Source organism: Trichechus manatus, unplaced genomic scaffold, assembly GCF_000243295.1.
Source record: "Trichechus manatus latirostris isolate Lorelei unplaced genomic scaffold, TriManLat1.0 scaffold00027, whole genome shotgun sequence".
Lineage (NCBI taxonomy): Eukaryota > Metazoa > Chordata > Mammalia > Sirenia > Trichechidae > Trichechus > Trichechus manatus.
The window spans coordinates 15,573,142-15,597,406 of NW_004443963.1; the positions used below are offsets into that span (position 1 = coordinate 15,573,142).

Sequence of the window (24,265 nt, forward strand, 5' to 3'; positions counted from 1 at the left end):
GGCCTCCAGGTCTCAGCCAATTTGCAGAGCAGAAACAAGTGACTCACCCCATGTCCAGTGATTGCTGTGGACAGTGATATGGTATAAAGAGCACTTGGCTAGGAGTCCTACTGCCTCAGTTAGGAAAGCTGTCAGCTAATAGTAACAGAAGGCCTGAACAAGGACGGAGTAAACAAATAGGTGGTTTCATTTTTCCTTTGTTCCCATAACAAGGCAGCTGTTGTCATTAGTTCGGCTGCCAACCGATGCTGTCAGGGACCCAGACTCCTTCTGTCTTTCTGCTCTTCTATTCTAAGCATGCTGGCTTGTATCTTCATGCTTGTAGCTTCAAGGTCACAAGATGCTGCTGCAGCTCCAGACATCCCATCAGTATTCAAAGCAGGAAAGGGGACCGGACAAAGGGCAGTGCCAGCTGGCTCTGTCATTTTTTATGGAAGGAAACAAAAACGTTCACAGAGCCATCTTTCAGGCTGATGTACACTTATGTCTCGTTGACCTGAACTGTGTGGCCTTGGAACCCCAACTGCAAAGCAGACTGGGAAAACTCATATTTCACCTGGGTCTGGGTACATTGCTGCCCTAAATGAAGCTGAGACTCTGTTAGCAGGGAGGATGGGAGTAGTGGTAGCTGGTGGGCAAGTGGAGTCTTTGCCTTAAGGGCTTCAGCTGTACCTCTCGGGCCCTCCTGGGCCTCAGTTTCCTTTTCTGCCAAACAAACTATTAGTACTACCTACCTACCTTGGAAGACTGTTGTGAGGACTATATGAGATAGTATATGCTAGGTAAAACATCACTATAAATGAGAGAATTTGTTTACCGGGGTTATTTCTGGTCTAAAAGCAAGGCTGTCCCCCTGGGGTAGGTTCAGGGGACTGAACACATGGAGGAGCCCCCAGCCAACCCTTGGCATGCAGTGGGGGCAGAAGAAAGAGTGCTTGAGGAAAGGTTCCAGCATGTGCAAAGTTCCTGGGGTGAAAGAAGTGTGAATATGGGTCTGAGGAAATGAGAGTCCAGTCTGATGGTGGAAGTGTGAGTGGAGGAAAGTGTGAGGGTGGAGTGTGGCCAGGACTGAGGGGTGGGGGGCATCCCAGGAAAGTGTCCAGAATTTATCCTGAGACCCGGGAAGAGCAGGAGTAGAAAGAGGTTGCCCTCAGGGATGGAGCCCCGGATCAAATGTTCCAGAGGCTCCTAGCGGACTCTGGCAGCTTGGAGGGGGTGCCCAGTCGCTTTAAAACTCTAAACTTAATGGAAGGTAATGTAGGGTGGGGCCCAGCCCACCCACATCTATGTTTGTGTCATGTGTGTGGGTTTTAACGTTTTTTTTTTTGTTTCAGAGAAGTAAAACTCTAAAAACCTATCAACCTTGTCTGAGCTAAAACTAAGAAAAGCAAAGGGGTTTCCCCATCGGACCTTTCAGGAGGGTGAGGTTCTTAGGAGGAGGGTGAGCTGGAGGTCCTGCCTGGGAACTTCAGGACATGTGGGGGCAGCTGGGCAGTGAGGGTGGCCGGGGGGTTTTGGGTGAGCAGGAAATGGAAACTCAGAGCATTTCATTCGCTGGGAATTGAGGGGCTTCTGTGTATTCAGCGATGAGGTCATATATCTTTTCCTCCTTTATTTTAGCTCTCTAGAGGGTCAGCTCCCTGAGAGCAGAGACTCCTGGGCACCAACGGATCCCCACTCCTAGAAAAGGGCTGGGCACAGAGTAGGTGCTCCATAAATATGTGTTGAGTAAATGCACAAAAAGTTTAGGTAGAGAAGAGACCGTTTCTGGAGGAATGGGAAGCCTGGAGTTTATCTCTCTGTAAATTAGCAAACACTTAGGTAGGACTGGGAGCCCTGGTGGTGCAGAGGTTAAAGGTTCAGCTGCGCACTGAAAGGTCAGCGGTTCAAATTCACCAGCTCCATTGTACGAACGTGTTTAGTCCCTACAACAACCTCACCTCTCTTTTAAAGAAACTCGTATTTGCCAAGTGTCTGCAAGGACCGACATTGTTTCCTTACGCTGTTGTGAAACAGTTTTCTGTGACCTCCTATAATAAAGGTTGGAGTTTCTGGCTGCCCAACACACATATTCCCAAATTCCAGCAAGGCTCTCAGCTTCGATTTGGGAACCAGGCCTTCCACCCTAGAACACATGTTTTGGATGGAGTTGCCTCCACTTCTGGCTCCAGCATGGCATGTGTGCCAGGCCTAGCCAATCAGAGCACAGAATCTCCTTGGCAAATATGATTGGTTAAAGGGTAGGCTGAAGACCTCAGTTGGTCCAATCAGGGGTTCAGTCAGAATAAACCTCAATAAACCTCAATTAGAACTTTGCCTGGCTGGAGCAAAGACGTTTGTTCTTTTTTCCTGAACTTGAACCTGGAAGGATGAAACCCTGAGAGCCACCTGCCTGAGAATGAAACCAGCCAGCAGAAGGCAGAGCCAAGAGGTACAGGAAAGCAAGCCCTGATGACACCGTTTGAGCCCTTGATCAAGCTGCACCTGAAGTTATATTTCCAAACTTGAATCAATAAATTTATTTTCTCCTTAAGCAGGTTGAATTAGGTTTTCTATTTGCAATAGCAAAAAGTCCTGACTGGCAGGGTATGAAAGTTTGAAGATTCCCACAGATAAATGCAGCTCAGGGTCCTGTGAGTGGAGCAGAAACACTTGAGAGACGGTGGGGGTCAGCTGGGCCCAGCTTCCTGATTGGCTGGGCAGATACCCAGAGATTTACAGAATTTTATTTGTTTTCTGTTGCCTCAAAAAGGAGACCCAAGACCATAGGAGCAAACCTCTGAGACGCTCATTTTAGATCAGTAGAAAGAATAACGTTCAGAGAAGCAGGACCAGCAACATTGAAGCAGACTGCCTCAGGAGGGGGTGAGAGCCCCGTCCCTGAAGGTATGCAAGTGGTAGCCTGCAACCATCTGGCCCCAAGTTTCCAGAGGAGGTTCAGGCGCTGGGTGGGACTAGAGTAAATGGGTAGATGCTGCCACACGAGGCAGCTAGCAATGACTGCAGTAACATGAGGGTGGCGTATTGGATCCTGGGGCTCCCCTTCTTTCCCCTGGGAAGGCGAGAACATAAGGGGTTGGGACGCAGTGCCTGCAAATTCACACCAGCCTCCAGCACGAAGAAGACATCAACCAAGCTCTGCAGCCAGCTGCTAAAAAACACCACAGGGAGGGGACTGCGTGGCCAGCTGGGGCACCATCTGGCTTTGCGTAGGAGCCCTGGAGGGTCAGAACCATCTGGCTGGGAGGGCTGGAGTGCAACCTGGAAGGGAAACAGGCAGCGGTGAGAATTTGGGGACAGGCAGAACCCAGGGCTCGCTTGTGGCTTTCCTGGCTCACAGCTCATCCCCACCTCCAGGCTTTTGTCCAAGTGTCGCCCTCTCCCCAGGATGGCCCTCCCTGCTCTTCCCCCACGCCAAGTCCCCTCCATCCGAGTGCCCCACCTCCAGGAAGCTTTCTGGGGCTGCCTCCAGCCCCTCTGTCCCTCTTCTGCCCCAGAAGTCTCATGGGTCAGTCTGTACCCCCACGTATGTGGATGTCCTGTCTCCTGGCTCATCTGGGGTGCAGGGAATGGGGCATTTTTCCATCCCTTGTCCTCCCCACCCACCCCCACCAGGATGGGCAAAGTGGGTGCTCAGTGACACCCAATACCTTGGCTCAAGCAAGTCCACAACCTTTCCGGATGCCTTGGGCCTTCCTTGGGGAAATGGGCTCCACAGAGCAATATTGGCTCAAACAAAGGACCAGAAGGCTGGGGAAACTGAGGCCACCTAGACACTCCCCCTCTGTCCTGGCCTAAGAGCCACTCCTAGTGAAACTGCGGGTCACTGACCAGTGGCCAGGTGCCCCCTCCCAATTGGAGGAGCAGTGGGGGAGGGGCTCTTACCCCTAGAGGATGCTGCAGGAGCGTTTCTGCTGCCTCGTGGGCTGGGGGCACAGGACGGCCCGGATAGCCTCATCAAAGACGGTTTTCAGGCCCCGCTGGGTGAGGGCTGAGCACTCCAAGTATTTCACCGAGTCTGGGACAGAGCAACAAGAGAGCAGAGGCCTCGGTCAGGGGAAGGGCCCTGGGCAAAAACCCCTCCCAAACCACACAACAGAACGCCAGGCTGTGGGGTCGCAGTGAGTTCCAGCCCTGATGGTGCAGCCTGGGAGCTGGGCCTCCTGAGCAGAGTATTTCCCTCTCTGTGCCTCAGCGTCCTCATGTCTAAAGTAACCCGTTGAGTCGATTCCGACTTGAATTCAGTGGGAGAGGGTAAGACCTACAGGGTCTTGGACATGCGAGCCATTGAGCTGTAGAAGGCAGGCAGGAATTTTTCTACCTCCCTGGGAAGAAAAGGGCTCAAGCTACAGTCACCCAATCTCTCGGCACCTCACTTTCTTAGAAAACAGCCACATACTTGGCTCTACACTACCCCCAGGGGTGCAAATCACCCTCAGGAGCCCTGAGACACTCACGGCACACACAACAACAAAAACCTGTTGCAATCTAGTCAATTCCAACTCATGGTAACCTCATGTGTTACAGAGTAGAACTGCTCCATAGGGTCTTCTCGGCTGTAATCTTTACGGAAGCAGATTGCCAGGCCTTTCTTCCATGGGGCCACTGGGTGGGTGTGAGCCACAACCTTTAGGTTAGTAGCCAAGAGCGAACCATTTGTGCCACCCAGGAAGCTAGCAGCCCACACACCAGAATCTTCCAGTTGCCATCGCACCAAACCTCAGCCTCAGCCCCATTTTGCAGATGAGGAAACTGAGGCTCAAAGAAGCCTGTCCAAGGTCACTGGCTGGAAGTTTCCCCTCCACATGGGGGAATGGGGGCCCTCAGTGAGGGGAATGGGAATTGGAGATCAGCCTTCTCCCTGTGACCACCCAGGGCAGAGGCTGGGGCACAGGCAGTAAAAGGCAGACTGAGTCCCACTCCCAGGGACAGTGCTATTCCAGTGTTCCATGATGTCCTGGAAGGAACCTGTGTGACTTCCCCATGTCAGCTACAACCCAAACAGTTTCCCTGAAGTGAAGGACTGCAAAATCCCTTCTGGCAAGAGGCTTGTGGGCCTGGGGGCTGATTTCAGAAATAAGAGGAAGGAGAGGGGCGAGAAGGGGGAACTCTGCATCCTCCCCCGAAGCTGCTTTTCTTGGGGGAAGGAAGGGAGCTGATACTTGTCAGCACCTGCTCCATGCCAGACACTGAGCTGGGTGCTCCCAACAGCCCTGTGAAGCAATACTGTGATTTCCCATGTTACAGATGGGGAAACAGGCCCAGAGAGGGCAAGCCACGGCCCAAAGGTACACAGTCGGGAAGAGGAAGCTAGGATCAGCAGGCCAGGGAGAGAGGGGAGCCCCTGGAAGAGGGAGGCCCACTGATGCCCTGGGGTAGGGATGCAGGACCCAGGGAGCACAAGGCAGGGATGGAGCTCCCTGAGGCTGCTGGGTGACTCCTCACATGAGCCTCTGTGCTGAGGAGGGTGTCACTGAGCCTCGGGAATTGTCGCCGTACAAGGGACCATAAGCCAGTGCCCACCTCACTCAAACCCACCCACTGCCTCCTCCCTGCCCCTCCTCATACCCCTCGTGGATCAAGGCTTGGGTTCACTTCAGCTCGGCCTCTGACCTGCTGTAGGACTTTGGTCAGTCACCTCTCTGGGCCTCAGTCTCTCCATCTGTCTAAGAAATGTTGATATATGATGGCTGAGACAGGGGCTGGGGGTCCACAAAAAGTTTGTAGGGGCAGGCCAGGGCAAGTTGATGACCCTGGTCCTCTTGACTTAGGGATCCCGGTGGCCTAGGTTCAAATCCTGGCTGGGTGGCCTTGAGCCAGTGACATCTCCCTGAGCCTCAGTTTCCCCATCTGTAAAATGGGGGTTGGTTTAAAATCAAGGAAGTTGTGCATCAGGGTTGTATCCTTTCACTATACTTATTCAATCCGTATGTTGAGCAAATAATCCGAGAAGCTGGACTATATGAAGAAGAACACAGAATCAGGATTGGAGGAAGACTCATTAACAACCTGCAATATGCAGATGACAAAACCTTGCTTGCTGAAAGCAAAGAGGGCTTGAAGCACTTACTGATAAAGATCAAAGACTATAGCCTTCACTATAGATGACATCTCAACATGAAGAAAACAAAAATCCTTACAACTGAACCAATAAGCAACATCATGATAAACAGAGAAAAGACTGAAATTGTCAAGGATTTCATTTTACTTGGATCCATAATCAACACCCATGGAAGCAGCAGTCAAGAAATCAAATGATGTATTGTATTGGACAAATCTGCTACAAAAGTCCTCTTTAAAGTGTTAAAAAGCAAAGATGTCACTTTTGAGGACTAAGGTGCGCTTGACCTGAGCCATGGTGTTTTCAATCGCGTCATATGTATTCGAAAGTTGAACAATAAATAAGGAAGACCAAAGAAGAATTGATGCCTTTGTTATGATGTTGGCGAAGAATATTTAATATACCACGAACTGCCAGAAGAACAAACAAATCTGTCTTGGAAGAAGTACAGTCAGAATGCTCCTTAGAAGCAAAGATGGCGAGACTATATCTCATGTAGTTTGGACAGGTTATCAGGAGGGATCAGTCCCTGGAGAAAGACAGCATGCTTGGTAAAGTAGAGGGTCAGCAAAAAAAAGGAAGACCCTTAACAAGATGGATTGACACAGTGGCTGCAACAATAGGCTTAGACATAGCAATGATTATGAGGATGGTGCAGGACCAAACAGTGATTCTTTCTGTTGTACATAGTGTCACTATGAGTCGGAACCAACCCAACGGCACCTAATGACAACAGCAAAGTGGTGGTAGTGACAGTTCCTCTCTTGTAGCAAGAGCAGGGAGAATGCACAGGGCCTGGCACTGAGGAAGTGCTCAACCCACGTCAGCCATGTTCATTAGCTGGGAACAGGAGCTGCCCCACAACTCGTCATTCCAAGGCTGGGGAGAGGCCTGGGGGGCCAGAGGTAGCACTGGCTTCCTGGGCAGCCCTACATGTTCCCAAGGCTTCCTCCTTGGCCTGGGCTGGTCTGAGGTTAGTTCAAAGTCACTGTCCTTGCAGCACCCCCACCTGGGATCAGTTGTGGGGTAGGGTTGGCAAGAGTCCAATGAGGACCAGCCACACCCCCACGCCCCCCAGTCATCTCCTTATATAAAAAGAAGGGCCTGTGGGAACTGCCCAGGCTTGTGCAGACAGGGAGACTGAGGTCCAGAGAGGGGGAGCCACTGGCCCCAGGCCACACAGCCAGTCAATGCTGGAGCCAGGACTAGAATCCAGGCATTCAGGGCCCGTCTCATTATCTCAAAGCGTGTGCTTTAATAGGGAAGGGATCATCGACTGCAAGGATGCAGCCTGGGGAGCCTTTGTCTTGGGGGAAGGAGTCCACGGGCACAGACTGGTTAGAAAGGCCAGAAGGCAGAGGTGCAACCCCAGGTGGTTGTGAGCAAAGACTGGGGGTTCCAGGAAGCGGAGCCCCTGAGGTGGCATGGGGACAAAGGCTTAAGCGCAGCCAGGGGCCCCCTGGGGAAGATGGCCTTGTCACAGGGCTGGTCATGGGAAGGAGAGAGGTGGTGGCTGCGGTTTCTCTTCCTGTGAAGAGATGTGAGCCCCAGGGCCCTCCCAGTTCCGGTGGGAGGAAGGGGGGCAGGGCAGAGGCTGGAGGTGGGGAGGCCACCCAATTCAGGGCCAAACTCTGGTCCTGTGGAACCTGCAGCCACACCTTCCTGGTGGCCCCAGATTCTTGGGCAAACTCCCCCAACCTTGGGCTGTGGGGTCCATCAGGGCCTGACCAGGGACAGAGATGGGAACAGCAGGCCGAGACCCATGGGAGAGGTCAGACCCATCTATCATCAACTCCCTGGTGCAGGCAGCCCTGAGCCACTACAAGGAGGCTCCCAAGCCAGCAACTTGATGTTCTGAGTTCAAATTCCGATTCTACCACCTACTAGCTGTGTGACCTTGAGAAGTCACTTCACTTCTCCGACCTAGTGATCTGGAGGCAAAGAGGAGATGGACTAAGAAGCTTGGGTGATGGGGGAAGGGCGGTGAGAAGGAGGAGCAAGGGAACATGTCATCCTTCAAACCCAGCACAGGGCACCTCCTCCAGGAAGCCTTGCAGGAGAATCCAAGCTTGACTTGGCTGCCTGTCCTCTGAGCAACCATAGCATTCCCCCCACCCTCCTGCATCTGTCTGCTTAAAACACACCCCTTTCATTTCAGTGTCTGTATATAGATAACAATAATAATAGCAGCTAACACAGAGCACTTCCTCTGTGCAGCCTCTGCCCTAGAGCTTCAGCTGTATCAACTCACTTAACTCTCCCAACCACCCGATGAGGTAAGAACTGTGACTATCACCATGTTTTATTGATGAGGAAACAGGCACAGAGAGGCTAAGTGACTCGCTCAGGGTCACACAGCTAGGACATGGCCCATGGCTGTGCGGTGCAGACCCTGGCTCTGGAGCCCATAACCGCCATGAGGCTGAGTCAGGGTCCCCCACAGCCAGCTCCTCCCCTTTGAGCCCGAGCCCAATACCAATCTCCTTGGCCAGCGCCAGGCCCTGCGGATAGGTGATGGGCGACAGCTTCTTCTCCTTCAGCTTCTCGATGGTGTCCTTGTCATCCCGCAGGTCCAGCTTGGTGCCCACCAGGATGATAGGTGTGCTGGGGCAGTGGTGCCGCACCTCAGGGAACCACTGGGCAGGGGGCAGCCGGGAGGGCACAGGTTATGCAGGAGCAGAGGGAGTAAGAGGTTGAGTGGAGACGAGAGGGGTCATGAGGGTGCACGGGGAGGAGAGGGGCAGGAGGATGGGGGTCATGAGATTGTTGTGGGGGGACACGTGGTTGCAGGGAAAGAGGAGGTAAGATGGGTGGGAGATAGGAGGACAGCATGAGGGTATGTGGAGATAAGAGGTGGGCACGAGGTTGTGCGGGCAGGAGAGTGGGCATGAAGTTGGTCAGAGATAAGAAAGGGCATGACGTTGTGTGGGAGGAGAGGGGACACAAGGTTGTGGAGGGCAGAGAGCAAAGCTAACTGTCTCAACCTCCCTCTGAGATTCCCCCAAACCCCCCTCACCAAGTCCCCCCACAGCCCTGGTCAGCTCTGGAGTCCCTCCGTGCCTGCACCCTCCACTGCCCGGGGGCAGGACTAAAGTCACTAGTCCCTCCCTCAGGCCCCCCTGCCCCCGCCATGTCCCTAATGCCCCCACTCTGTCCAGCTCACCTTGGCGCGCACGTTCTCATAAGAGGCTGGACTGACGAGGGAGAAGCAGATGAGGAAGACGTCCTGGGGACAGAGCGGGCAGTGGATGCGGTGAGGGGAGGCTGGGAGGCGTCCTGCCTGAGCCCGTCTCACATCTGGGCAGCCCCTGAGGGGCACAGCAGCCCAGGTGGATGCTGGGGGCGTGGGGTCTGGGCAGAGCAGGGATGTCCTCTCCACCTCTGCTCGCAGGCTGCTGTTTATTTTTTAATCTAACACTTTCTACAGGCCAGGCCCTGCTCTAAGTGCTTAATCCTCAGACAGGACTCTGTGGGAAATACTGCTACTACCCCAATTCTAGAGATGGGGAAAGTGAGGCCCACAAAGGTTAAAGGATTAGCTGAGGTGCACCCTAGTAAGGGGAGGAGCTGGGATTCCAGAATTCACACTCCTAACCATTGCACTACCCCCACCATCTGGCTACTGGCCCCAGCCCTCCCCTCCCCCAACTTCAGGGAAAGCCAAGGACCCTGAGGTCTATCAGCCACAAAGCCGCCTGCAAGCATGCCCCCCAGCTTGCCTCCCCTCTCCCAGTACTCCTAGGGGGTCACAGTATTGGGGCCCTGTCCAGGATCTGCCTCCCCCACCTCCGTGAGCCAGGTGGGGCCAAAGCCCCAGAGGCAGAGCTGGGAAGATGAGGCAGGGTGGTAACAGGGGGGCTGATGGAGGGCTGGGGGAGCAGAGAGGAGGAGGTGCCAAGCTTCCCAGAGGAGCCCACCTTAAAGGGAGAGTCAGGGCTCACCAGCCGAGCCGGCCCGAAGGGCATCCCCAGAATAGGGAACAGGGACAGCAAAGGCTGGACAGCGAGGAGGGGGTGGGGCGGCATACCGTCTGGGGGTAAGAGAGCGGCCGGAGGCGGTCGTAGTCCTCCTGCCCGGCAGTGTCCCACAGCCCCAAGTTCACCGGCTTGCTGTCCACCATCACATTAGCTGAATAGTTGTCAAACCTGTGGGGAGCAGGCAAGACAGAAGGTAGGGTCAGACTCCAGAGCCTTGGGACTTCTGGTCCAGTCCCGTGATGTTGGATGGCAGAGGCTGAGCCCAGAGAGGAGCAACCACTGGACTGAAGTCACACAGCACCGTACAGCTGGGTTTTCTGTCACTTACTCATGACTGATTCATTAGGTAAAAATGTAAAATGCAGGTAAGCAAAAAGAAGAAAGCATTACCTCTTGATCGTTTTTCTACCCTTAACTATTCTTTGGAAAAGTGATTTTTCAAAGCCAAGTAACATTGCCTCCGGGGCTAGATCAAAGTAAACTTGATCCATCTCCCTGTGTGAACACTTAGGTTGGTCACCCAGAATTTGTTGAAGGAATGTTTATCCTGTCTTGGGTTGGGTCCCCCTGAAAGCAAACTCTGAGACAAGGAGGCGGTGTAAGTGGTTTATTTGGGAAGTGATCCCAGGAATTTGCAGGAGGGGAATGGGGAAGAGACAGGGAAGGGACAATGGTCAATTAAAAAAAAAAAAAACCAGTTGCTGTCGAGTCAACACTGACTCATGACGACTCCACGTGTGTCAGAGTAGAACTGTGTTCCACGGGGCTTTCAATGGCTGATTTTTCAGAAGTAGGTTGCCAGGCCTTTCTTCTGAGGCACCTCTGGGGGACTCGAACCTCCAACCTTTCCGTTAGCAGCTGAGCACGTTAACCATTTACACCACCCAGAAACTCCGCAGCTAACGCTGGGCGTGACATTGAGCTGTTAATGCTGTGGGCAACTGGGGCTCAGTCATGCTGAGGACCCCTGGGAGACAGCACGGCCCACGTCTTAGGGTGTCCTCGTAGGGGCAAGGAAGTCGGGGTATTTAGCCACCATCTCCCATCTCTCATTGGCGGAGGGCTGCTCCTGGGCGTTAACTCCCCAGCCTTCCAGCAAGCCCCAGAGAGAAGGCTGAAAGCTACAATCACAGGCGCTTTTGGGAAATGCTATGGGCGCACGCTGGAAAGACGACTGCCGAGGGGAAAGAGACAGGGTACCAAACAACACCAAGCCAAACCAGTTGCCATCAAGTCGGTTCCAACTCATGGCAACAGCGTTTGTTTCAAAGTAGGACTGCATTCTACTTTGGGTTTTCATGGCTGTGACTGTTTGGAAGCAGATCACCAGGGCTTTCTTCCAAGGAGCCTCTGGGTGGGTTCGAACCACCAACCTTTTAGTTAGTAGTCAAGTGCTTAACTGTTTGTGCCATTCAGGGACTCTAGGGCACCAATAGCGAATGCTAAAATCTCTCTGTCAGCACTGAAGAGGCGTCCAGGGCAAACATAAGTTTACAGGCTTTTTTAAAAATTCAATTCAGTGAGCATTTATTGGGCACCTAGTATTTGTCAGGCACAGTGCCAGATGTTGGGGCTACTGAGGAGCACAAGCCTGATCCAGCCCCTCAACAGTCTGGCTGGAAGGCCAGACCCTGGACAAGGAGCAGGACAAACGTCAGGGGAAGGGAAATCTAGGTGCTCTGGGAGGACCACGCCCAGGCTCCAAGCTCTGCAGGGGCCTTAGAAAATAATTTCTCATTACACATATTCCTGAGAGGAAGGTGCTGGCTCCTCACACTGCAGAAGAGAAACCTGGAGTCAGAGAGGTACAGTGACTTGCCCAAGGCCACACAGCTGGTGAGTGATCAAACTGGGTGAGAAGCCAGCTCCGTCTGAATCCACATCCAGTGTTCGCTGACCCATGCCATAGCTGTGCCTCCAAGGATGCCCTCACCCCCTGCCCCTGAGGGTTAGAGACTACTCCCTTTCTCTCTCCTCATTGAGATCACCCACACAGGCCCTGCTCCTCATCTCCTGACTTGGTCCACTGAGACCTCAGGCTCCTCCAGCTTCTGCTCATCTCCTCATACTCCTTCCTCCACACACCAGCCAAGCCAAAAAAAGTGGGCGGCCTGACGTTTTTAATACCCTGTGCTTGTCAGCCTGGAGAGTGTTACTGTTACTTCTCAGTTCCTCAAATGGCCCTGTTCCCTCCTGCCTGGAAAGCTCCTGCAACAACCCCCCCATCCCTGACACCCACTCTCCTGCCTGCATCCCCCAGCCTAGTGCCTGCTGACTCTTATTCATTCCTCCAGCCCCAGCCCCAGCTCAGTGTCACCTTCTCCAGGAAGCCTTCCCTGACCCTTAGGCCAAGTCAAGGCTCCCACCTCGCCCCAACCCAGCACTCCTTGGTGAACTCAGCACCCCAGAGTGGCAGCCCAAGACAACAGAGACCAAGTGTGTCCCTCACTGCACCATGTGGCCAGCACAGGGCTTGGCTCACAGTAGGTGCTCAATAGCACTGTGGGACCACAGGCAGAAGGTGCTGTCCAGGGAGACACAGGCTGGGCCTGATGGGAAAGGGGCGCCTGTGTTGTCTTTGGAGTCCCTGGGTGGTGCAAACAGTACGCTCGGGTGCTAACCGAAAGGTTGACAGTTTGTGTCCACCCAGAGACACCTCAGAAGAAAGGCCTGGCGATGTACTTCTGAAAACCCAGCCACTGAAAACCCTGTGGAGCACAGGACCCCTCTGACACACATGGGGTCGCCGTGAGCTGGAACTGACTCCACAGCAAAGGGTTTTTACTGCGTGTCCTTTGGCTTCTCTCCTATAATGTCCAGACTGAAATCCTGGTGCCTAAAAGCCTCCATGGAAGCAGCAGTCAGGAAATCAAAAGATGCATTGCATTGGGCAAATCTGCTGCAAAAGACCTCTTTAAAGTGCTGAAAAGCAAAGATGTCACCTTGAAGACTAAGGTGCGCCTGACCCAAGCCATGGTGTTTTCAATCACATCATGTGCATGCGAAAGCTGGACAATGAACAAGGAAGACTGAAGAAGAACTGACGCCTTTGGATTGTGGTGTTGGTGAAGAATATTGTATATACCATGGACTGCCAGAAGAACGAACAAATCTGTCTTGGAAGAAGTGCAACCAGAATGCTCCTTAGAAGGAAGGATGGCGAGACTATGTCTCACATACTTTGGGCATGTTAGAAGGAGGGATCAGTCCCTGGAGAAGGACATGCTTGGTAAAGTAGAGGGTCAGCGAGAAAGAGGAAGCCTCTCAACAAGATGGATGGACACCGTGACTACAACAATGGGCTCAAACATAACAATCATTGTGAGCATGGTGCAGGACTCGGCAGTGTTTTGTTCTGTGGTGCATAGGGGTTGACGGCACCTAACAACAACAACAAAAGCCTCCTAAGATTCCTGAGTAAAAGGTGTCTGTCTCCTCTGGGTCACCCCCCGGGACCTCAGGGGCCATGGCGATGGACAAGAGCTGGGGTGCTGTTACTGTAATGGCACCGAGCACCTATTCTGGTGCCAGGCAGAGAGCGAGGGACCTTTGTGCTTTAGGCTTTGAAATCCCATGGGACCCTACATGAAAGGGCCTTGTTGTGGGTTGAATTATGTCCCCCCCAAAATATGCTGAAGTTCTAACCCCCAGTACCTGTGAATGTGACTCTATTTGGAAGTAGGGTCTTTGCAGATGCAATCAAGCTAAAGCTCGGCCATACTGCATTAGGGTGGGTCCTAATATGACTGGTGTCCTAACAAGAAGAGGGAAATTTGGACACAGACACACAGAGGGAACACAGCCATGTGAAGATGGGGGTGGAGGCTGGAGTTATACATCTGCAAGGTAAAGAATGTCAAGGTTTGTCAGCCACCACCAGAAGGCAGAAGAAGCAGAGAAGGATTATGCCCTAGATCGTGGCCCTGCTGACACCTTGATTTCCGGCTTCTAGCCTCCAGAACTGTGAAAGAATAAATTTCTCTTGTTTTTAGCCCCCCAGTTTTGGTCATTTGTTACAGCAGCTCTAGGAGACTAACACAGACTTCAAGTTACTCCCTCCCATTAGACAGCTGAGGAGACCGAGGCCCCAGAGGTTAAGTAACGTTTCCACGATCACCTAGCTTGTAAGCAGAGGAGCTGGGATTTGAGCACCGCTCCTTCTGTGGCACCCATTAGTGAGCACATGAGTGGACAAATGAGCTGCAGGGTTGGTTCATCCCCACACAGCACCCAGGGTTCGGAAAAAGGAACAGAGTTCCTCAGGGAGCTATGTCCTGGCTGTGTGACCCTGGGTGAGGGACCTAGCTTCTCTAAGCCTCACTTTGTTCGAAAGAGAGCCCTACCTCTTGGTGCTGTTAGAAGGATCCAAACAGACAGAGGACGTTCAAGTCACCCTGTTGGGAGATGCTGAGAAGCTGAGCAGTCTTATGTTTGATCCCCTCAAAAACCGCCTACCAGGCCTCTCCCAGAGCCCAAGGGAGGAGTTATCAACCCGGGCTGCCCTTACACCAGAGACCCACAGGCAGCCAGGAACAGAGGACTCTTAGATACCACCATGGCCAACCCTTGCCACCATCCTCCAGATGAGGAAACTGAGGCTCAGACAGGAAGAAACTTGCCCAAGATCTCACAGTCAGTTGGTAGCGCAGCAAGGACTAGATCCTGTTACCCAATTCAGAAAAGCCCGTGTGGTAAGCATCGCTGCTTTTCATGGCTAGACACTCGATGCAGCTCCAGCTGGGGCATTGAGGGGTGGGGGGGTCCTGACCGCCGAGCCGTGGGAAGGGCAGGGAGCGCACATTGCTGAGCAGTCAGGGGTGCCAAGCATTGTTCCAGGCCCTTCACACTTAGACCGTTCCAATGGGCCCAGGAAGTAGATTCTATCTTTGTTCTCCTTTGTTGTGTTGTTGTTGTTATTAGTTGCTGTCGAGTGGATTCTGACTCACAGCGACCCCATGTGTGCGGAGTACAACTGCACTCCATAGGGTTTTCAAGGCTGTGACCTTTCAGAAGCTGGTCGCCAGGGCTGTTTTCTGAGGCACCTTGGGATGAGTCTGAACCGCCAACCTTTCAGTTACTAGTCCAGCACTTAACCATCTGCGCCACTCAGGGACTCCTTACCCCCCTTTACATCCATGAAAACTGAGACTCGGAGACTCTAGGTGACTGCCCAAGGTCACACGGCACCCCGTGTCTGTGTTCCCCAGGGCTGCCGGGACTATTCCCACCCTGACAGGCATGACCCGGGAACAGCGTCAGGGAGGGGGACAAGCGAGCAGCTGTGGGGAGCAGGTGAAGGGGGTTCACCTGACCTGGACCCGAGCCCACCCCTCAGGAGGGAGGATGGTGTGGCCCCTGTGGCTGGAGCCCAGAGACCACAGGGTGTGTGTGGCTGGTGGCTTAGGGGCAAGGGAGAACTGACCAGGCCAGGCAGGTCACGGACCACAGCAAGAGAGGATTTGATCTTAGTCCTCAGGGCGGTGGGAACCGCGGGGAAATTAGCAGGCAGGGGTGCTGTGATCAGATTTGAATTTAGGAAAGGCCTCTCTTGCTTTGAGGGCAGTGGTGTTTCAGTGTAGAAATCTCACCTTCCGGGCAGGAGACCCGGTCTCGATTCCCAGCTAAGGCACCTCGTGCACAGCCACCACTCATCTGTCGTGGAGGCTTGTATGTTGCTACGATGCTGAACAGGTTTCAGCGGAGCTTCCAGACTAAGATGGACTAGGAAGAAAGGCTGGAGACCTATTTCTGAAAATCAGCCAGTGAAAAGCCTATGGATCACAAGGGTTCAGTCCTGCTGTGCATGGGGTGGGCATGAGTCCAGGGCCCACTTGACAGCAGCTAACAACTCTGGGCAGCTAGTGGAGAAGTCTCTGGAGAAGGGGCAAAGGAGAAGCTGGAAGGCTGATGGGGAGGCTCTTACATTGTCATTGGGTGAGAGATGAGGGCAGCTGAAGGTGTCATGGGTCGGGGTGGGAGGGAACAGAATACCGAACAGAAGGGGGCGCATGAGCAAAGGTAGGCAGGCTTGGCTCCTCGGCACAGCCAGGGAATAGCACATGTCCTGTGGCAGGAGCGCAGGGTGGAGGGCAGCTGAGAGCTGGGCAGGAAAGGTTGGCAAGGCCCCGGGAACGGCCAGCCAGGGATGCTGAACTTCATCCTGCCTGCTGAAGTTCAGGCTGGATTTGCCCCTTCAGTGAAGAGAGGGTCACACATGAAGGAGAAAATCAAGTGCTGGACAATCTGACCTAAACGAACAGCATGAGGTCTTCCTTCCCAGCAGACCACAGAGCAGAGCCCCATCTGGTACCTTCTCAGGGCAAAACAGAGCGTGCTCTGCCTGCCTGCCAGGGTGCAGCCAGAGTGAACTGACAAGGGCCCTGTCCTCACAGAGGCTGCCCTGCAGAGGAGAGCACAGTGCACGAGCGGCAGGATGAGTCATCTCCTGACAGGCCACGGAGAAAGTCAAGAACAGCGGTGGGTGGAGAGGGGCTGGGTGAGGGTGAGGCTGCTTTAGTCAGGGGGTCAGGGAGGGGGGTTATCTAAGCAGAGAACAGAATGATGAGAAGGAGTCCCCCCCATGAAGACTTGGGGGAAAGGGTTCCAGGCAGTGTTAGCGGAAGTGCAGAGACGGGGGAAGTGTGTCTGGAGTGGAGCGGGCAGTGGGCAAGGGGTGAGTGGTATGAGCTGAGGCTGCGAGGAGGGTGCAGCCTGTCATTCAGGGCCTTGAATTTCATGACAGGAGGTTAGATTTAAAAGCCAAGGGGAGCCACGGGAGGATTTCGGCCAGAGTGTGGCTCGATTTTATTTTCACTTTTAAAAGCTCACCTGGGTTTCCATCTGAGAATGCGATATAAGGATGGGAGGGGCGCGGAGGATAGCCACTGTGTCTCAGGCACCCTGAGGGTGGGGTCTTGCCTGCCATGTCTTTGCATCCCCCCACACCCAGCACAGGACCAGCCACGGAGCAGGCCTCAGGGTCTCCATCTGTGAAACATGGGTTTGACTCAAAGATCTCACAGTGCCCTGCCGGCTCCGACACTGGGTCTAGAATATAAATCATCAGTCTATAAATGCCATGATGGCCAGGTCGGGTGAGTACATCCCGCCACCTCTCTGGGCCTCAGTGTCCCCAAGTATAAACTGGAAGGGGCTGAACCGTCTCCAACGTGAAGAGGGGAGCGAGAGCCAATCAGCGGGCAGCCCGCCCTGCTAGGGAGGTGTTCCCCTCCGCCTCCTAGGCCACAAATTCAGCCCCGCGCCTGAGCTGTTAACCCCCAACCGCTGGCAGCGGGCCCCGCGCCGCTCCTACTCGGCTTATCTGATCTTGCCCTGAAGCACGTGCCCCCCTCTCCGCCCCAGCAAACCTCACCACCCCTGCCCCAGAAGCTCTCTCAACCTTCATCTCCAGGCGCCTGAGATCTTGGGCCGCCTGTTTTTTCATGTCCCCTCTCCCCTGACTCCCCCCACATTCCAGTCCCTCCAATGTCATGGGCTCAATGTGACTTATTTGACCTTCCCTGTCACAGGGGCAGGAGCCCTGGTGGCACAGTGGTTAATAACCACTGCTAACCAAAAAAAAAGAAGAAAAAAATAAAGGCCAGCAGTTCAAATCCACCGGTTGCTCCTTGGAAACCCTATGGGGCAGTTCTACTCTGTCCTATAAGATCGTTATGAGTCTGAATCAACTCAACAGCAACGTGTTTGGGTTTTTTTTTTTTACAGGTCACAGGGGCACAGGCATTGCCAGTAGCAGGAGCTCCTCTGGGGGTTTATCCAGAGCTGAGCAACGCTGAGCTGGAAGGCAAAGCAGGGTGGGGTGCAGGACCAGCTGTATACATGCGTGGCCCAGTGCAAAATGAAGATGCAGGGGCCCCTGTTCTAAAATCATTAAGAAAGTCAAGATGGAGACAGCAGAGCCTTCAACCCAGGGTCGGGCCCTTTGGAGCCAGGGCCCTGTGCTCTGCACGGCGCACTGTGAAGGTGGCCCGGGCAGAGAGTCCTAGGGAGGCAGACCTTGTCTGGTGCATTCTGTCAGCTTCTGAGAGGTTGTCCAGGACAATCGAGTCCAGTTGGGGCCACCGGGGGCTGGGGCCTCCAAGGAACTGACAGCATCAGGCCCCAGCCTGGTCTCGGCAGGCTCAGCAGCCCCGCCTGCTTTGGCCAGAGACTGTGCCCACCACCTTCCTGCACGGGGGGGTGAGGGTGTGGCACCTGGGGAATGACTCTGGCCCAGCCACCTCCTCTCATAGACAGGGAAACTGAGGCTCAGAGAGAGGAAGTGATTGGTCCAGGGTCCTCCAGCCAACGGGCCTTTGGCCCAGCCTGACAGGTGAGGCAGGACAGGGTCACCAGCCAGCATCCAGAGACCAGGAACACAAGCGTGACAACACGCTTCTCCTGGGGGCAGTAGATGACCAAAAAAAAGAAAAAAGAAAAAAAGGCCAACAGTTCAAATCCACCAGTTGCTCCTTGGAAACCCTATGGGGCAGTTTTACTCTGTCGTATAAGATCACTATGAGTCAGAATGAACCTGCCTCCTTGCTCCTGAGAGGGAGCCCCTTTAAGATCAAGATCACCACCGGTCTGTCAGTTTGTTGTACTGTGGTGGCTTGCATTTTGCTATGATGCCGGAAACCATGCCACCAGTGTTTCAAACACCAGCAGGGTCATCCACGGTGACAGGTTTCAGCAGAGCTTCCAGCCTAAGAAAGACTAGGATGAGAGCCCTGGCAATCGGCTTCCAAAACTTAGTCAGTGAAAACCCTGTGGATTATAACAGAATATTGTTCAATATAGTGCTGGAAGATGAGGCCCCTAGGTTGGAAGGCATTCAAAACATACAGTGGCTGCAAAAATGGATCCGGGCATATCAACAATCGTGAAGATAGCACAGGACAGGGCAACATTTCGTCCTGCTGTACATGGGGTTGCCATGAGTTGGAGCTGACATGACAGCAACTAACATAACGCAGCATTAAGATCAAGAATGAGGGCCCCAGCCAGGCTTTGCAGTGCTCGGACAGGCCTGGGTGGCCCTGGGGAGCAAGCCCCTTAGCCGCTGTCTGCCTCAGCTTCATCGTAGGTGTCCTGGGGGTAATGATACCCACAAAGAGATCACATGTGGCAGCATCTCACTCAGGGCCCGGCACACAATACACTGTCTGTCGACAGATGGTGGCTATAATCAACCTTCCTGGGGCCTCTCCCATGACGCTCAATGGAGGTCAACTCCAAGCACATATATTGAGCACCTGTTGTGTGTTGTGTAAGTCCCTGTGCCAAGGCAATAGGGGGTACCCAAAATGGGCTGAACGTGGACAGCATCTCCCCAGGTTCCCAGTCAGGGGTGAGATCGGGTACATTCTGCAGGACTCTGCAGAGTGAGTGACCCCTTCAGACTAGACCAGAAAGACTTCCTGGGGGAGGGAGCATTTGAGCTGGGCTTGAAGGCCTTAGACATGTTGACATGGGAAAGAAAAGCACTCCAGGCTGAGGGAACAGCTTGAGAAAAGGCCCTGAGGTGAAAATGCCCAGGGAGTATTTGGTGAACAGGAGGGGGTGGAAGCAGACAGAAGGTGAAGCAAAGTAACATGCGAGGAAGCTACAAGGGAACGCTGAGGAAAGACGAGAAAGGGCCTTGAATGCCGTGCAAAGGAGTTGGGAAGTTGTCCTGTGAGTGACGGGTGCCACTGAGGGTTTGTGAGCAAGACAGAGGTGCTTCCCGGCTCATCCCTCCCTCCTAGTCTGACTCCTACAACCAGGTAAAATGGAAGCCCCGCTCCACATCCCTCAGGGGGCAGGGCCTAGGCCGGCCTCTGGACTGCACAGTGGTGCCCCGGATTGGGGTATCTGCTCCTTGGTTTCAAGGTCCTCTCGGTTACCTCCTCCTCCTTCCACCCCTTCCTACATTTCTCCAACACAGACTGGCTTCCCCCTCCCTGCCCTTGCCAGGCCAGTCCTCTCCTCAGAGGTCGACGTTCTTGTTCTTTGAGGCCCCATTTAAAGGCCCACCTCCTTCCTTTCGCTGCTTCTCCCTTCACCCTACCCTGAGGCAGTCTCTCTTGGCCCTGCTGGAGAGCCCAGAGCACTCCCAGCTCACAGCCCTCCTCTCTGCCACAGGAGCAGGGTCTGTGGCTCAGGCATCACCGAGTTCTCCCACTCCCAAGTGCCCGGATGGAGTATGGCACACAGGAAGTGTGCCTGAAAGGGGCCACCCTGGCGCCCTCCCGGCTGGCCCCTCCAGCCCCAGGGCACTCACACAGTGGGGATGTACTCTCCCGGGAAGGCGTTGGTGGTGTAACTGATGAGAAGGCAGGTCTTGCCCACAGCTCTGAAAGACAGGAAGCATAGAGGACAGTGGTAATGGGCCCTGCCCCAGTTATAGGGAGGTTTCTGAGGCCTGCGGAGTCACTCATCCTACCCCTCAGGGAAGACCTCAGCGTCTACCCAGGCCCAACCCTGCGGGTAGGGGGCAAGTCGCTGCCCAGGTCTGGGCCACGGTCTCCTCATCTGAAACATTCCTTGTCTCTCAAACCAGAGAGCCCGCAAGAGCCATCTGGGGTGTCTGTTAAAGTGCAGAGTGAGGTTCTACCCCAGAGATTCTGACCCGTAGGTATGGGGCAGGGCTGGGAATCTGAATTTTTAACCAGCTTTCCCAGGTGGTGTTGATGTGGGACTGAGGGTTAAAAGAAGGGGGTGCCCAGGAGACCTGCCCTGTCATCACACTCTTGGGGTCCAAATGCCTGCTATCTCCACCACCTGCCAGTGGCATGGCCTTGGGCAAGTCATGTAACCTGATGCCTCAGTTTCCCCGTCTGGAAAATAATGCAAGTCCATCCTCATAGGAGTGTGCTGGGAATGAAATTAGATGATGCATATGAAAGAACTTAGCGTGCTATGGAGCAGTCCTACTCTCTAATACATGGGGTGGCCGTGAGCTGGGACTGACTCAACGGCAGTGGGTTTGGTTTTTTGCTACCTGGCGTTCCCATCCCTCCTCTTTTCCTCCCACCTCTTTATGAAGCGTGGCAGTTAAGAGCACAGGGTTTTGGAGTCAGCGAGACCTGGGTTCAGATCCCATGAGGTCTGGGGCAAATTACTTAACTTCCCTGAGCTGCAGTTTTCCCACCTGTAAAATGGGCCTGATGTTAGGGTTGGTGGGAGGATAAAACAGAGGAGGCATGTCCAGTTCAATGCCTGGCACACAGCAAGCACTAAATAAATGGTGATGGCCATTATTTATGCTGTCTCCTGCCTCGGGCTGCTGGTATGGGAGTGGGGCCCAGGCAGCGCTGTGGGAAGCCAAGAGGCCAAAGGGGCAGCCCTGGGCCTTCCGCACTCTGCTTCGTCACTTCCTGTTCTGAGGAGACTGCGTGCCTTCTTTCCCCACTGGTCCCCTCCTAGGCCCTGCCACGAAGGTAACTCTGAGTGCCCGGGACGTTGCCCTTGACTTCCGCCCTTCTGTGCTCAGATAAGATACAAAGCAGAAGTGATCAAGGGTGGGCAGTGGGCAGATGACGGCCGTGCATCAGAATCAGCTGAGGGCTGCCTGATAATCTGCCTGTCCTCACCAGGACCAGTCCAGCCAAAGTCAGCGCCACCGGGACCCGGGCCAGGAAATAGCCAAGTCTCTCAAAGCCTGGAGTTGTCCCTCTGTAGAATGGGAGAGTTGGACAGAAGGGCCCTGCCCAGCTAGAACATGCCAGATGGACTTATAGAAAACCCTAGAATGTACCTGTGGGCTGGCCCCTAAGACATTGTGCTGACAGGCACGAGAGATGGAGGTATGGGATTTACTGATGAGGAAACTGAGGCCCAGAGAGCAGGCCTGACAGCCTGAGGTCACTGAGAGTTGGCAGCTGTGAAGGACCTCAGCCCATCCGCCCACACCCCTCCCCTACAATCACCCTCCATCCCCTCTTCCCTCCTTCTTCCCTAATTCTGTCTCTCAGGGTGCAATGTCCCCCTCTCCCGTCTCATCCTCACCCACATACCCCACACATCCTCCTCGACCAGGTAGGTTGAGAGGGCAGCTGCCAGCCTTGCCAAGCAGGGGAGGGGGGAGGAGTTGGGGCAGGAAGGGTTAGGAGGCCAACGTTTTTGAGCAGACACTAAGGGCAGAGCAGCCACCCAAAATATCTCAAGAGATCCCCCGTCATGGGGGGACTATTGCCTCTTCCTAGTGGCTAAGCAGAGATTCAGAGAGGCACTGTGACTTGCCAAAAGCCACATAACAAGACCAAACCAGTGATTAGAGGCCAAATTTTTGCTTCCCCACCCGCGCCTGCACCCACAAAGTTGAAGGCCGAGAGTCACCCTCATGGGAGACCTGCCACCAGCACTCAGAGTACACGCCAGGAGTCCCAGGTCCCCCACTCACAGTCCTGTACCCTCCACCCAGGTAGCTTCCGGGGTGGGATGGACCAGAGAATGAAGCTTTCTGCAGCCCACCCCAGATACTCCCTCTGGATCCTGGAAGAAGGAATTAGCTCCTCCCAGCTGCCTCCAAGGGGCTCCTACACCTGCGGGCAGGCGGCTTCCCAAGGGACACCGGGCAGGAGGGTCTCAGGGTATCCCGGTGGAGGCAGTGAGGAAGTTCTGCCAGGTACCTACCCATCTCCCACCACCACACATTTGATGGCTTGCATGGTGTCAGGGGCCTGGGGTGTGGCGGTGGTGATAGCTCAAGGCGCGGAGTTTCTCTGTGGGCACCAGGGGTGTGGAGAGCCTGCAAGGCGCCAGCCGGGGACAGCAGCAGCGGGACAGGAGGCAGAGGAAGCGGAAGGGGAACTTACCCAATCTGCACCCCCACAGCCGTTTGTAGAAGGCGGAGCATGCGGTCTGGCAGAACAGCTCGGGCCTCTTAAGTGCTGGGCTGGGCCCGGGTGCCCCCACAGGCACCCCTGCACTGGCCACCAGTGGGGACACGGGACTCTCAGCTAGAAGACATGCTTCCTGCCAGGGGGCAGGGCCAGAGATTGCGCTACAAGAACTTGAGGCTTCCAAGAACTCAGTCCATCTTACCTCTAAACAATAAGCATTTATTGAGCACCTACTGTGTGCCAGGCACAGTACCGGGTGATTCCAGGGTGCAAGAGACACAGCTGGTTCCTGATGTTTACACTCTCTACAGAGGGGAAGATAAGACCTCCTCAGGGGTGTCTGTAAAGTAAGGCAGGAAGTGATGGGGCCACAGGGGATCCACAGGGAGGGAACCTCAGAGGTACAGGGAGGTAGAGCTGGAGGCCCACAGGTGGCATTCGAGCTGGCACTCAGAAGGTGGTGTTGGAGAGACTCTGGGTGGGCGTGGGGGTTGTATGAACAGAGGCACAGAGCTCACTCCTCCTCCCCCAAGGGTGGGAACCCTTGAGTGTGAAAGGATGGGAAGCATGGGGTGGGGGTGATGAGGTAGGAAGGGGAAATGGAAGGGCAGTGCCGGGCAGTGCCCCACACGAGCCAGACCCTGTCCTGGGAGGCTGCAATTGCTGCTTTCAGCCTCACAGCCAGACACCTGGGAACCAGGCACCGTGACCCCATTTTACAGATGCAGAAACTAAGGGTTCCAGAAGTCAGGTGACTCATTGGAATCAGCCAGCCTGAAATCAAACCCTGGGGCCAGGTGACTCCAAGCTCTTCTCGCACCCAATTGCTATTTGTGGGGACAGAGGCTGAGTTCTGCAGCTCTGGGGAGGGTCTCTGGGTAGCTGCAGGAGCAACACTGGTCTCCCCAGTTGGATCCAAATCCATCTAGCTCTCACTGTTTATTGCCATCTCTCTCCACCCCCAGTGCCTTCCCAGCTCCAGGAGGAAAGGACAGGAGAGGGGCTGAGCAGAGCCACTTGTCCCCTACTCTGGACTGGTCACTCAGGACAAGCTTAGAAAGCGGGCAGCCAAGCGCCCTTCCCACTCCCCACACTGGGGAAGGTAGAGCCGGGATCTCCACAGCCCCCTCCTTTTGCACAGGCACCTGAAAACTTACCTGGGCCTCCTGGTGGGGGGGAAGTGTCAGAGAGGCCAATTCGGCCTGCAGGCCAAAACTTTCCAGGGCTGTGCACACGAACTACAGTGTTCGCAAAAATGGCTTTTGCAGGAAGGGAGATACAACTTCCCCAAGGGCCTGCTCCAGTACTTGGCAAGTCGATTATTAAACCAACCAACAAACGTTGATGTCTTTCCTTCTGAGCTTTGCATAAACTGAGATAAGATGGGGAAAGCATTTCATGGC

General features: G+C 54.3%; 1 protein-coding gene across 2 annotated transcripts; it reads right to left on the reverse strand.

Annotated features, from left to right (window-relative positions):
• Window positions 1-2,495: 2,495 nt before the first annotated feature.
• Window positions 2,496-22,828, reverse strand: RAC2 (Rac family small GTPase 2). Of its 2 annotated transcripts, none has more exons than XM_004373827.2 (7): window positions 22,654-22,827; window positions 20,300-20,371; window positions 10,089-10,206; window positions 9,225-9,287; window positions 8,538-8,697; window positions 3,886-4,018; window positions 2,496-3,261 (listed from the first exon to the last, which is right to left on the reverse strand). In XM_004373827.2, the coding sequence occupies exons 1-6, from the start codon at window positions 22,686-22,688 to the stop codon at window positions 3,888-3,890; spliced, it is 579 nt and encodes a 192-aa protein (XP_004373884.1). In that variant the 5' UTR covers window positions 22,689-22,827; the 3' UTR covers window positions 2,496-3,261; window positions 3,886-3,887. The 2 variants fall into 2 exon arrangements, with proteins under 2 accessions (XP_004373884.1, XP_023584810.1); XM_023729042.1 differs by lacking the exon at window positions 2,496-3,261 and adding an exon at window positions 8,177-8,180 and having other exon boundaries at window positions 3,958-4,018; window positions 22,654-22,828.
• Between the last annotated feature and the right edge of the window lie 1,437 nt (window positions 22,829-24,265).

Bases quoted from the DNA above. Each gene is read 5' to 3' on its own strand.
- RAC2 (XM_004373827.2), bottom strand. From the start codon at position 22,688: ATGCAAGCCATCAAATGTGTGGTGGTGGGAGATGG. The intron at 9,288-10,088 runs GTATGCCGCCCC...CTCTGTCCCCAG, and splicing joins CGCTCTCTTACCCCCAGACG to GACGTCTTCCTCATCTGCTT. The intron at 4,019-8,537 runs GTATTGGGCTCG...GCTCTGTCCCAG, and splicing joins GGCGCTGGCCAAGGAGATTG to ACTCGGTGAAATACTTGGAG.